Source organism: Watersipora subatra, chromosome 5, assembly GCF_963576615.1.
Source record: "Watersipora subatra chromosome 5, tzWatSuba1.1, whole genome shotgun sequence".
In the NCBI taxonomy this organism is placed as follows: Eukaryota; Metazoa; Bryozoa; class Gymnolaemata; order Cheilostomatida; family Watersiporidae; genus Watersipora; species Watersipora subatra.
Genome location: NC_088712.1, coordinates 53571810 through 53588612, shown reverse-complemented (window position 1 = coordinate 53588612; position 16803 = coordinate 53571810). Strand labels below are relative to the sequence as shown.

The 16803-nt window shown below is 43.7% G+C and overlaps 1 protein-coding gene across 1 annotated transcript in view; it reads left to right on the top strand.

The window, feature by feature from the left end:
* Positions 1 to 15154, top strand: part of LOC137396986 (acetyl-coenzyme A synthetase 2-like, mitochondrial) — a 65303-nt gene extending 50149 nt beyond the window's left edge. The window contains exon 14 of the mRNA XM_068083268.1: positions 14111 to 15154. Within this exon, the coding sequence (XP_067939369.1) occupies positions 14111 to 14278 (168 nt within the window). The 3' untranslated portion in view covers positions 14279 to 15154. The remainder of the gene's footprint in view (positions 1 to 14110) is intronic.
* The last annotated feature ends 1649 nt before the right edge of the window (positions 15155 to 16803 follow it).

The window sequence follows — 16803 nt, the reverse complement described above, 5'->3', positions numbered from 1 at the left end:
GGGTACTAATGCACCCTCCTGAATCAATCATTCACAGCACACTAGACCACCAGGGTATTAAAGCACACTCCTGTATCAATCATTCACAGCACACTAGACCACCAGGGTACTAATGCACACTCCTGTATCAATCATTCACAGCACACTAGACCACCAGGGTACTAATGCATGCTCATGTATCAATCATTAACAGCACACTAGACCACCAGGGTAATAATGCACATTCCTTTTTCAATCATTCACAGGACACTAGACCACCAGGGTACTAATGCACACTCCTGTGTCAATCATTCACAGCACACTAGACTACCAGGGTACTAATGCACACTCCTGTATCAATCATTCACAGCACACTAGACCACCGGGGTACTAATGCACACTCCTGTATCAATCATTCACAGCACACTAGACCACCAGGGTATTAATGCACACTCCTGTATCAATCATTCATAGCACACTAGACCACCAGGGTACTAATGCACACTTCTGTATCAATCATTCACAGCACACTAGACCACCAGGGTACTAATGCACACTCCTGTATCAATCATTAACAGCACACTAGACCACCAGGGTACTAATGCACACTCCTGTATCAATTATTCACAGCACACTAGACCACCGGGATACTAATGCACACTCCTGTATCAATCATTCACAGCACACTACACCACCAGGGTACTAATGCACACTCCTCTATCAATCATTCACAGCACACTAGACCACCAGGGTACTAATGCACACTCCTGTATCAATCATTCACAGCACACTAGACCACCAGGGTACTAATGCACACTCCTGAATCAATCATTCACAGCACACTAGACCACCAGGGTATTAATGCACACTCCTGTATCAATCATTCACAGCGCACTAGACCACCAGGGTACTAATGCACACTCCTGTATCAATCATTCACAGCACACTTGACCACCAGGGTACTAATGCATGCTCATGTATCAATCATTAACAGCACACTAGACCACCAGGGTAATAATGCACATTCCTTTTTCAATCATTCACAGGACACTAGACCACCAGGGTACTAATGCACACTCCTGTGTCAATCATTCACAGCACACTAGACTACCAGGGTACTAATGCACACTCCTGTATCAATCATTCACAGCACACTAGACCACCGGGGTACTAATGCACACTCCTGTATCAATCATTCACAGCGCACTAGACCACCAGGGTACTAATGCACACTCCTCTATCAATCATTCACAGCACACTAGACCACCAGGGTACTAATGCACACTCCTGTATCAATCATTCACAGCACACTAGACCACCAGGGTACTAATGCACACTCCTGAATCAATCATTCACAGCACACTAGACCACCAGGGTATTAATGCACACTCCTGTATCAATCATTCACAGCGCACTAGACCACCAGGGTACTAATGCACACTCCTGTATCAATCATTCACAGCACACTTGACCACCAGGGTACTAATGCATGCTCATGTATCAATCATTAACAGCACACTAGACCACCAGGGTAATAATGCACATTCCTTTTTCAATCATTCACAGGACACTAGACCACCAGGGTACTAATGCACACTCCTGTGTCAATCATTCACAGCACACTAGACTACCAGGGTACTAATGCACACTCCTGTATCAATCATTCACAGCACACTAGACCACCGGGGTACTAATGCACACTCCTGTATCAATCATTCACAGCGCACTAGACCACCAGGGTACTAATGCACACTCCCGTATCAATCATTCACAGCACACTAGACCACCAGGGTATTAATGCACACTCCTGTATCAATCATTCATAGCACACTAGACCACCACGGTACTAATGCACACTCCTGTATCAATCATTCATAGCACACTAGACCACCAGGGTACTAATGCACACTACTGTATCAATCATTCACAGCACACTAGACCACCGGGGTACTAATGCACACTCCTGTATCAATCATTCACAGCACACTAGACCACCAGGGTATTAATGCACACTCCTGTATCAATCATTCATAGCACACTAGACCACCAGGGTACTAATGCACACTCCTGTATCAATCATTCACAGCACACTAGACCACCAGGATACTAATGCACACTCCTGTATCAATCATTCGTAGCACACTAGACCACCCAGGTACTAATGCACACTCCTGTATTAATCATTCACAGCACACTAGACCACCAGGGTATTAATGCACACTCCTGTATCAATCATTCACAGCACACTAGACCACCAGGATACTAATGCACACTCCTGTATCAATCATTCACAGCACACTAGACCACCAGGATACTAATGTACACTCCTGTATCAATCATTCACAGCACACTAGACCACCAGGGTACTAATGCACACTCCTGTATCAATCATTCACAGCACACTAGACCACCAGGGTACTAATGCACACTCCTGTATCAATCATTCACAGCACACTAGACCGCCAGGGCACTAATGTACACTCCTGTATCAATCATTCACAGCACACTAGACCACCAGGGTACTAATGCACACTCCTGTATCAATCATTCACCGCACACTAGACGACCAGGGTACTAATGTACACTCCTGTATCAATCATTCACAGCACACTAGACCACCAGGGTACTAATGCACACTCCTGTATCAATCATTCACAGCATACTAGACCACCAGGGTACTAATGCACACTCCTGTATCAATCATTCACAGCACACTAGACCACCAGGGTAATAATGCACACTCCTGTATCAATATTTCATAGCACACTAGACCACCAGGGTACTAATGCACACTCCTGTATCAATCATTCACAGCACACTAGACCACCAGGGTACTAATGCACACTCATCTATCAATCATTCACAGCACACTAGACGACCAGGGTACTAATGCACACTCCTGTATCAATCATTAACAGCACACTAGACCACCGGGGTACTAATGCACACTCCTGTATCAATCATTCACAGCACACTAGACCACCAGGGTACTAGTGCATGCTCATGTATCAATCATTAACAGCACACTAGACCACCAGGGTAATAATGCACACTCCTTTTTCAATCATTCACAGGACACTAGACCACCAGGGTACTAATGCACGCTCCTGTATCAATCATTCACAGCACACTAGACCACCAGGGTACTAATGCACACTCCTTTTTCAATCATTCACAGGACACTAGACCACCAGGGTACTAATGCACACTCTTGTATCAATTATTCACAGCACACTAGACCACCAGGGTACTGATGGACACTCCTGTATTAATCATTCACAGCACACTAGACCACCGGGGTACTAATGCACACTCCTGTATCAATCATTCACAGCACACTAGACCACCAGGGTACTAATGCACACTCCTGTATCAATCATTAACAGCACACTAGACCACCAGGGTATTAATGCACACTCCTGTATCAATCATTCACAGCACACTAGACCACCAGGGTACTAATGCACACTCCTGTATCAATCATTCACAGCATACTAGACCACCAGGGTACTAATGCACACTCCTGTATCAATCATTAACAGCACACTAGACCCCCAGGGTACTAATTCACACTCCTGTATCAAACATTAACAGCACACTAGACCACCAGGGTACTAATGCACACTCCTGTATCAATTATTCACAGCACACTAGACCACCGGGATACTAATGCACACTCCTGTATCAATCATTCACAACACACTAGACCATCAGGGTACTAATGCACACTCCTGTATCAATCATTCACAGCACACTAGACGACCAGTGTACTAATGCACACTCCTGTGTCAATCATTCACAGCACACTAGACCACCAGTGTACTAATGCACACTCCTGAATCAATCATTCACAGCACACTAGACCACCAGGGTATTAATGCACACTCCTGTATCAATCATTCACAGCACACTAGACCACCAGGGTACTAATGCACACTCCTGTATCAATCATTCACAGCACACTAGACCACCAGGGTACTAATGCATGCTCATGTATCAATCATTAACAGCACACTAGACCACCAGGGTAATAATGCACATTCCTTTTTCAATCATTCACAGGACACTAGACCACCAGGGTACTAATGCACACTCCTGTATCAATCATTCACAGCACACTAGACCACCAGGGTACTAATGCACACTCCTGTATCAATCATTCACAGCATACTAGACCACCAGGGTACTAATGCACACTCCTGTATCAATCATTAACAGCACACTAGACCACCAGGGTAATAATGCACACTCCTTTATCAATCATTCACAGCACACTAGACGACCAGGGTACTAATGCACACTCCTCTATCAATCATTCACAGAACACTAGACCACCAGGGTACTAATGCACACTCCTGTATCAATCATTCACAGCACACTAGACCACCAGGGTATTAATGCACACTCCTGTATCAATCATTAACAGCACACTAGACCACCAGGGTACTAATGCACACTCCTGTATCAATTATTCACAGCACACTAGACCACCGGGATACTAATGCACACTCCTGTATCAATCATTCACAACACACTAGACCACCAGGGTACTAATGCACACTCCTGTATCAATCATTCACAGCACACTAGACCACCAGGGTACTAATGCACACTCCTGTATCAATCATTAACAGCACACTAGACCACCAGGGTACTAATGCACACTCCTGTATTAATTATTCACAGCACACTAGACCACCGGGATACTAATGCACACTCCTGTATCAATCATTAACAGCACACTAGACCACCAGGGTACTAATGCACACTCCTGTATCAATTATTCACAGCACACTAGACCACCGGGATACTAATGCACACTCCTGTATCAATCATTCACAACACACTAGACCACCAGGGTACTAATGCACACTCCTGTATCAATCATTCACAGCATACTAGACCACCAGGGTATTAATGCACACTCATGTATCAATCATTCACAGCACACTAGACCACCAGGGTACTAATGCACACTCCTGTATCAATCATTAACAGCACACTAGACCACCAGAGTACTAATGCACACTCCTGTATCAATTATTCACAGCACACTAGACCACCGGGATACTAATGCACACTCCTGTATCAATCATTCACAACACACTAGACCACCAGGGTATTAATGCACACTCCTGTATCAATCATTCACAGCACACTAGACCACCAGGGTACTAATGCACACTCCTGTATTAATCATTAACAGCACACTAGACCACCAGGGTACTAATGCACACTCCTGTATCAATTATTCACAGCACACTAGACCACCGGGATACTAATGCACACTCCTGTATCAATCATTCACAACACACTAGACCACCAGGGTACTAATGCACACTCCTGTATCAATCATTCTCAGCACACTAGACGACCAGTGTACTAATGCACACTCCTGTGTCAATCATTCACAGCACACTAGACCACCAGTGTACTAATGCACACTCCTGATTCAATCATTCACAGCACACTAGACCACCAGGGTATTAATGCACACTCCTGTATCAATCATTCACAGCACACTAGACCACCAGGGTATTAATGCACACTCCTTTATCAATCATTCACAGCACACTAGACCACCAGGGTATTAATGCACACTCCTGTATCAATCATTCACAGCACACTAGACCACCAGGATACTGATTCACCCTCCTGTATCAATCATTCACAGCACACTAGACCACCAGGGTACTAATGCACACTCCTGTATCAATCATTAACAGCACACTAGACCACCGGGGTACTAATGCACACTGCTTTTTCAATCATTCACGGCACACTAGACCACCAGGATACTAATGCACACTCCTTTTTCAATCATTCACAGCACACTAGACCACCAGGGTACTAGTGCATGCTCATGTATCAATCATTAACAGCACACTAGACCACCAGGGTAATAATGCACACTCCTTTTTCAATCATTCACCGGACACTAGACCACCAGGGTACTAATGCACGCTCCTGTATCAATCATTCACAGCACACTAGACCACCAGGGTACTAATGCACACTCCTGTATCAATCATTCACAGCACACTAGACCACCAGGGTACTAATTCACACTCCTGTATCAATCATTAACAGCACACTAGACCACCAGGGTACTAATGCACACTCCTGTATCAATTATTCACAGCACACTAGACCACCGGGATACTAATGCACACTCCTGTATCAATCATTCACAACACACTAGACCACCAGGGTACTAATGCACACTCCTGTATCAATCATTCACAGCACACTAGACCACCAGGGTACTAATGCACACTCCTGTATCAATCATTCACAGCACACTAGACCACCGGGGTACTAATGCACACTCCTGTATCAATCATTCACAGCACACTAGACCACCAGGGTATTAATGCACACTCCTGTATCAATCATTCACAGCACACTAGACCACCAGGGTACTAATGCACAATCCTGTATCAATCATTCACAGCATACTAGACCACCAGTGTACTAATGCACACTCCTGTATCAATCATTAACAGCACACTAGACCACCAGGGTACTAATTCACACTCCTGTATCAATCATTAACAGTACACTAGACCACCAGAGTACTAATGCACACTCCTGTATCAATTATTCACAGCACACTAGACCACCGGGATACTAATGCACACTCCTGTATCAATCATTCACAACACACTAGACCACCAGGGTACTAATGCACACTCCTGTATCAATCATTCACAGCACACTAGACGACCAGTGTACTAATGCACACTCCTGTATCAATCATTCACAACACACTAGACCACCAGGGTACTAATGCACACTCCTGTGTCAATCATTCACAGCACACTAGACCACCAGTGTACTAATGCACACTCCTGTATCAATCATTCACAGCACACTAGACCACCAGGGTACTAATGCACACTCCTGAATCAATCATTCACAGCACACTAGACCACCAGGGTATTAATGCACACTCCTGTATCAAACATTCACAGCACACTAGACCACCAGGGTACTAATGCACACTCCTGTATCAATCATTCACAGCACACTAGACCACCAGGGTACTAATGCACCCTCCTGAATCAATCATTCACAGCACACTAGACCACCAGGGTATTAAAGCACACTCCTGTATCAATCATTCACAGCACACTAGACCACCAGGGTACTAATGCACACTCCTGTATCAATCATTCACAGCACACTAGACCACCAGGGTACTAATGCATGCTCATGTATCAATCATTAACAGCACACTAGACCACCAGGGTAATAATGCACATTCCTTTTTCAATCATTCACAGGACACTAGACCACCAGGGTACTAATGCACACTCCTGTGTCAATCATTCACAGCACACTAGACTACCAGGGTACTAATGCACACTCCTGTATCAATCATTCACAGCACACTAGACCACCGGGGTACTACTGCACACTCCTGTATCAATCATTCACAGCACACTAGACCACCAGGGTATTAATGCACACTCCTGTATCAATCATTCATAGCACACTAGACCACCAGGGTACTAATGCACACTTCTGTATCAATCATTCACAGCACACTAGACCACCAGGGTACTAATGCACACTCCTGTATCAATCATTAACAGCACACTAGACCACCAGGGTACTAATGCACACTCCTGTATCAATTATTCACAGCACACTAGACCACCGGGATACTAATGCACACTCCTGTATCAATCATTCACAGCACACTACACCACCAGGGTACTAATGCACACTCCTCTATCAATCATTCACAGCACACTAGACCACTAGGGTACTAATGCACACTCCTGTATCAATCATTCACAGCACACTAGACCACCAGGGTACTAATGCACACTCCTGAATCAATCATTCACAGCACACTAGACCACCAGGGTATTAATGCACACTCCTGTATCAATCATTCACAGCGCACTAGACCACCAGGGTACTAATGCACACTCCTGTATCAATCATTCACAGCACACTAGACCACCAGGGTACTAATGCATGCTCATGTATCAATCATTAACAGCACACTAGACCACCAGGGTAATAATGCACATTCCTTTTTCAATCATTCACAGGACACTAGACCACCAGGGTACTAATGCACACTCCTGTGTCAATCATTCACAGCACACTAGACTACCAGGGTACTAATGCACACTCCTGTATCAATCATTCACAGCACACTAGACCACCGGGGTACTAATGCACACTCCTGTATCAATCATTCACAGCGCACTAGACCACCAGGGTACTAATGCACACTCCTGTATCAATCATTCACAGCACACTAGACCACCGGGGTACTAATGCACACTCCCGTATCAATCATTCACAGCACACTAGACCACCAGGGTATTAATGCACACTCCTGTATCAATCATTCATAGCACACTAGACCACCACGGTACTAATGCACACTCCTGTATCAATCATTCATAGCACACTAGACCACCAGGGTACTAATGCACACTACTGTATCAATCATTCACAGCACACTAGACCACCGGGGTACTAATGCACACTCCTGTATCAATCATTCACAGCACACTAGACCACCAGGGTATTAATGCACACTCCTGTATCAATCATTCATAGCACACTAGACCACCAGGGTACTAATGCACACTCCTGTATCAATCATTCACAGCACACTAGACCACCAGGATACTAATGCACACTCCTGTATCAATCATTCGTAGCACACTAGACCACCCAGGTACTAATGCACACTCCTGTATTAATCATTCACAGCACACTAGACCACCAGGGTATTAATGCACACTCCTGTATCAATCATTCACAGCACACTAGACCACCAGGATACTAATGCACACTCCTGTATCAATCATTCACAGCACACTAGACCACCAGGATACTAATGTACACTCCTGTATCAATCATTCACAGCACACTAGACCACCAGGGTACTAATGCACACTCCTGTATCAATCATTCACAGCACACTAGACCACCAGGGTACTAATGCACACTCCTTTATCAATCATTCACAGCACACTAGACCACCAGGGTATTAATGCACACTCCTGTATCAATCATTCACAGCACACTAGACCACCAGGATACTGATTCACCCTCCTGTATCAATCATTCACAGCACACTAGACCACCAGGGTACTAATGCACACTCCTGTATCAATCATTAACAGCACACTAGACCACCGGGGTACTAATGCACACTGCTTTTTCAATCATTCACGGCACACTAGACCACCAGGATACTAATGCACACTCCTTTTTCAATCATTCACAGCACACTAGACCACCAGGGTACTAGTGCATGCTCATGTATCAATCATTAACAGCACACTAGACCACCAGGGTAATAATGCACACTCCTTTTTCAATCATTCACAGGACACTAGACCACCAGGGTACTAATGCACGCTCCTGTATCAATCATTCACAGCACACTAGACCACCAGGGTACTAATGCACACTCCTGTATCAATCATTCACAGCACACTAGACCACCAGGGTACTAATTCACACTCCTGTATCAATCATTAACAGCACACTAGACCACCAGGGTACTAATGCACACTCCTGTATCAATTATTCACAGCACACTAGACCACCGGGATACTAATGCACACTCCTGTATCAATCATTCACAACACACTAGACCACCAGGGTACTAATGCACACTCCTGTATCAATCATTCACAGCACACTAGACCACCAGGGTACTAATGCACACTCCTGTATCAATCATTCACAGCACACTAGACCACCGGGGTACTAATGCACACTCCTGTATCAATCATTCACAGCACACTAGACCACCAGGGTATTAATGCACACTCCTGTATCAATCATTCACAGCACACTAGACCACCAGGGTACTAATGCACAATCCTGTATCAATCATTCACAGCATACTAGACCACCAGTGTACTAATGCACACTCCTGTATCAATCATTAACAGCACACTAGACCACCAGGGTACTAATTCACACTCCTGTATCAATCATTAACAGTACACTAGACCAACAGAGTACTAATGCACACTCCTGTATCAATTATTCACAGCACACTAGACCACCGGGATACTAATGCACACTCCTGTATCAATCATTCACAACACACTAGACCACCAGGGTACTAATGCACACTCCTGTATCAATCATTCACAGCACACTAGACGACCAGTGTACTAATGCACACTCCTGTATCAATCATTCACAACACACTAGACCACCAGGGTACTAATGCACACTCCTGTGTCAATCATTCACAGCACACTAGACCACCAGTGTACTAATGCACACTCCTGTATCAATCATTCACAGCACACTAGACCACCAGGGTACTAATGCACACTCCTGAATCAATCATTCACAGCACACTAGACCACCAGGGTATTAATGCACACTCCTGTATCAAACATTCACAGCACACTAGACCACCAGGGTACTAATGCACACTCCTGTATCAATCATTCACAGCACACTAGACCACCAGGGTACTAATGCACCCTCCTGAATCAATCATTCACAGCACACTAGACCACCAGGGTATTAAAGCACACTCCTGTATCAATCATTCACAGCACACTAGACCACCAGGGTACTAATGCACACTCCTGTATCAATCATTCACAGCACACTAGACCACCAGGGTACTAATGCATGCTCATGTATCAATCATTAACAGCACACTAGACCACCAGGGTAATAATGCACATTCCTTTTTCAATCATTCACAGGACACTAGACCACCAGGGTACTAATGCACACTCCTGTGTCAATCATTCACAGCACACTAGACTACCAGGGTACTAATGCACACTCCTGTATCAATCATTCACAGCACACTAGACCACCGGGGTACTAATGCACACTCCTGTATCAATCATTCACAGCACACTAGACCACCAGGGTATTAATGCACACTCCTGTATCAATCATTCATAGCACACTAGACCACCAGGGTACTAATGCACACTTCTGTATCAATCATTCACAGCACACTAGACCACCAGGGTACTAATGCACACTCCTGTATCAATCATTAACAGCACACTAGACCACCAGGGTACTAATGCACACTCCTGTATCAATTATTCACAGCACACTAGACCACCGGGATACTAATGCACACTCCTGTATCAATCATTCACAGCACACTACACCACCAGGGTACTAATGCACACTCCTCTATCAATCATTCACAGCACACTAGACCACCAGGGTACTAATGCACACTCCTGTATCAATCATTCACAGCACACTAGACCACCAGGGTACTAATGCACACTCCTGAATCAATCATTCACAGCACACTAGACCACCAGGGTATTAATGCACACTCCTGTATCAATCATTCACAGCGCATTAGACCACCAGGGTACTAATGCACACTCCTGTATCAATCATTCACAGCACACTAGACCACCAGGGTACTAATGCATGCTCATGTATCAATCATTAACAGCACACTAGACCACCAGGGTAATAATGCACATTCCTTTTTCAATCATTCACAGGACACTAGACCACCAGGGTACTAATGCACACTCCTGTGTCAATCATTCACAGCACACTAGACTACCAGGGTACTAATGCACACTCCTGTATCAATCATTCACAGCACACTAGACCACCGGGGTACTAATGCACACTCCTGTATCAATCATTCACTGCGCACTAGACCACCAGGGTACTAATGCACACTCCTGTATCAATCATTCACAGCACACTAGACCACCGGGGTACTAATGCACACTCCCGTATCAATCATTCACAGCACACTAGACCACCAGGGTATTAATGCACACTCCTGTATCAATCATTCATAGCACACTAGACCACCACGGTACTAATGCACACTCCTGTATCAATCATTCATAGCACACTAGACCACCAGGGTACTAATGCACACTACTGTATCAATCATTCACAGCACACTAGACCACCGGGGTACTAATGCACACTCCTGTATCAATCATTCACAGCACACTAGACCACCAGGGTATTAATGCACACTCCTGTATCAATCATTCATGGCACACTAGACCACCAGGGTACTAATGCACACTCATCTATCAATCATTCACAGCACACTTGACGACCAGGGTACTAATGCACACTCCTGTATCAATCATTAACAGCACACTAGACCACCGGGGTACTAATGCACACTCCTGTATCAATCATTCACAGCACACTAGACCACCAGGGTATTAATGCACACTCCTGTATCAATCATTCACAGCACACTAGACCACCAGGGTACTAATGCACACTCCTGTATCAATCATTCACAGCATACTAGACCACCAGGGTACTAATGCACACTCCTGTATCAATCATTCACAGCACACTAGACCACCAGGGTAATAATGCACACTCCTTTTTCAATCATTCACAGGACACTAGACCACCAGGGTACTAATGCACACTCCTGTATCAATCATTCACAGCACACTAGACCACCAGGGTACTGATGGACACTCCTGTATTAATCATTCACAGCACACTAGACCACCGGGGTACTAATGCACACTCCTGTATCAATCATTCACAGCACACTAGACCACCAGGGTACTAATGCACACTCCTGTATCAATCATTAACAGCACACTAGACCACCAGGGTATTAATGCACACTCCTGTATCAATCATTCACAGCACACTAGACCACCAGGGTACTAATGCACACTCCTGTATCAATCATTCACAGCATACTAGACCACCAGGGTACTAATGCACACTCCTGTATCAATCATTAACAGCACACTAGACCCCCAGGGTACTAATTCACACTCCTGTATCAAACATTAACAGCACACTAGACCACCAGGGTACTAATGCACACTCCTGTATCAATTATTCACAGCACACTAGACCACCGGGATACTAATGCACACTCCTGTATCAATCATTCACAACACACTAGACCACCAGGGTACTAATGCACACTCCTGTATCAATCATTCACAGCACACTAGACGACCAGTGTACTAATGCACACTCCTGTGTCAATCATTCACAGCACACTAGACCACCAGTGTACTAATGCACACTCCTGAATCAATCATTCACAGCACACTAGACCACCAGGGTATTAATGCACACTCCTGTATCAATCATTCACAGCACACTAGACCACCAGGGTACTAATGCACACTCCTGTATCAATCATTCACAGCACACTAGACCACCAGGGTACTAATGCATGCTCATGTATCAATCATTAACAGCACACTAGACCACCAGGGTAATAATGCACATTCCTTTTTCAATCATTCACAGGACACTAGACCACCAGGGTACTAATGCACACTCCTGTATCAATCATTCACAGCACACTAGACCACCAGGGTACTAATGCACACTCCTGTATCAATCATTCACAGCATACTAGACCACCAGGGTACTAATGCACACTCCTGTATCAATCATTAACAGCACACTAGACCACCAGGGTAATAATGCACACTCCTTTATCAATCATTCACAGCACACTAGACGACCAGGGTACTAATGCACACTCCTCTATCAATCATTCACAGAACACTAGACCACCAGGGTACTAATGCACACTCCTGTATCAATCATTCACAGCACACTAGACCACCAGGGTATTAATGCACACTCCTGTATCAATCATTAACAGCACACTAGACCACCAGGGTACTAATGCACACTCCTGTATCAATTATTCACAGCACACTAGACCACCGGGATACTAATGCACACTCCTGTATCAATCATTCACAACACACTAGACCACCAGGGTACTAATGCACACTCCTGTATCAATCATTCACAGCACACTAGACCACCAGGGTACTAATGCACACTCCTTTATCAATCATTCACAGCACACTAGACGACCAGGGTACTAATGCACACTCCTCTATCAATCATTCACAGCTTACTAGACCACCAGGGTACTAATGCACACTCCTGTATCAATCATTCACAGCACACTAGACCACCAGGATACTAATGTACACTCCTGTATTAATCATTCACAGCACACTAGACCACCAGGATACTAATGCACGCTGATGTATCAAAGTTGTAGTTGTCATTTCCTTTAATCCTTCACATGCATGTGAATTTACAGCATGGGTACCTAAATTCCGGCCTTTTTCTTTTCTCCTTTTATTAGATTGTTCCTGCGCTGCCAAAAACACGCTCTGGGAAGATTATGAGGCGAATACTTCGCAAGCTCGTAGCCGGAGAGACAGAGTTTGGAGACGTGTCAACCCTTGCCGATCCATCAATAGTGCAAGTCATTGCTAGACTTCATTTGGACTCAAATAGAAACCTTATGTGAGATATTTGTGCTTTTGCAGAATTATTACTAGTAACTAGTGCTTTGTTACGAATCTTGCTCACGTATTCTATTCTTGCCTATTTTATACACACGCTAATTAGTTAGTCTCCTAGTAAAAGATCTGTATATTCTACCTCATTACATTACGATAATGACTAGGACACCCTGCATATCATGTATTGTATAACCACTATCTTGAGTCTTCCTTATTCATACAGTTAGTCTATTATTTACCGTTGTTAAATGGACTGCCAGATTGGAGGTGGCCAATGAGTGCCCTTGTGAGAATAGAGCGAGCCAATGAGTGCTCTTGTGAGAATAGAGCGGGCTAATAAGTGCCCCTGTGAGAATAAAGCGGGCCAATGAGTGCTTTTGTGAAACTAGAGCGGGCCAATAAGTGCCCTTGCAAGAAATTTTTTTGTGAGCGATGAACGATCCATCATATGAATCATTCCCGACATGATTTCACTGATAAACTCAGCAAAAAGCAATACAAATTGTTAATCAATTTGATTAGTTTCATTTTGTTTTATAGAAGTCTGTAATAATTCTACCGACTCACAGCATATGGCCTTTTAGACCCTAAATAGTTTTATTGCTAACTGTATAGACAACTCCTGTCATTCACTTGGAACATGTCTCTCATGTTAGATTTTACAAATTTTGTGGCATACCTTACATTTGGTATTTGACAAGCTCTTATGCAGTCCATATAACAATAACATATTGTAACATATAATGTTATAACATATTATAAGATGCTATAATGTAACATACTATAACACATAACATGTTATATGTCAGTTTAGTTTAATTCTCTGTTGGACACTATTTTGGTTAGTTATACATCTATGAATAAATGCGCATTCTATGGCATTTAGATGAGAGTTTCTACTTACCTATGATGTTCTGTTCTATAATCATATTACATTGTGTCCTATAAGTGTTTAAAAGTGTTTTGGTCGAGGAAGGTGTTTGGGAACTGGAAATTAAAAGACTATATTATTGTTCTGCTGCTTGTAACCTCCAATTTCTGTATTAAACGTGACAGCAAATTAAGTTTTTGGATGTTTGAACTGCACAAATTATTACACACAAATACTTTGGCATGAGTGGGCGTAGTTTCATTTTAGCTAAAAAGTGACTAAATGAGAATAAGTTATTAAGGCCAAAAAACAATAAATTTTTTGGAAGAGAATGAAGCATTTGTTATTTTGCTGCTATTTCTTTTATAATAAAGTTTAATGTGAGAGAAGCAGCAATAGCACTTCTTCATGTACTTTCGCTGTCTGAGAGTTAACCCAGAGCCAGCCACTGTCAGTGTCAACTAGTCTAGCATCAACTTTCATCTCTAGTAACAAGAAGCAAAAGACAGAAATAAGGTAAACAATAGGTAGTTTGCATCATATTATGTAATGTATTATGTAACACCCTCTTTGTCATGTAGCTAGAACTAATCCCTCAAGCCAGCATTAATGAGAATACATGCATAGTGTCAAGGTGTACATTTTGTGATTGCTCTAATAAACCACAAGCTATTTCAGCTCTAAACTACACTAGAAATGTCAGTGAAGGTATCCGAGCTTATCAAGACATATGAGGATGGTAAAAGCGGTGACTTCAGTGTCTGGGTAGACAAGCTAGAGTTAGTGGCCAAGCTTCAAAAGGTGGACGATCTCACAACCTTCTTACCATTATTCTTGTCAGGAGCAGCATTTGCCGTGTATAAACATTTAGAAGATGATATCAAGGAAGACTACCCTAAACTAAAGGCAGCTTTGTTGACAGCTTTTAGTGTAGACAGGTTCAGTGCTTATATTCAGCTGCAAAACCGAGCTTTAAGAGATGGTGAAGCTGTAGATGTATATCTGGCAGATCTCAAATGTTTAACAACTTTGATGGGACAATCAGAACCTGACCCATTGCTTAAATGTGCATTCATGGCAGGATTACCTACAGAAGTGGCTACACAACTAAAATCTATTGCTTCTGTAGAAGACATAGGTCTTTCGGAGTTAGTGAACAGGGCCCGCATGATGATAACTGCAGGAAATGGCGAAACGACCTCATGTGCTGCTGGGAAAAGGAGGCAGCATTGGCAGCGCTGTGAGGTCAGGTGCTACCGGTGTAATAAACTTGGTCATATCCAGAAAAACTGTTTTCAGATGCAGGGAAATGCCAGTGGGGAAGTGTATGCACCGGCTCTTCCCCCAATGTAAAAAACTTGGTGCTACCCTTTGTTTATGTATGGATAAAAGGCACAAAGATAAAAGCATTGGTGGATAGTGGATGTGAACAATCAATTATACAACAACAGTGGGCACAGCAGTTAGGATTGCTGCCGAAAGGTCCTCAGCGACAAATAATGATGTTAAATGGACATATCACTACATGCAAGGGTGAGACAACTCTTGATATAGAACTGGATCACTCTTGTAAAATTACAGTTCAGTGTATGATTGCTCCGAAGCTAGTAAGCGGTTGCCAGATGATACTGTGAATGGATGGCATTGCAAAGCTAGACG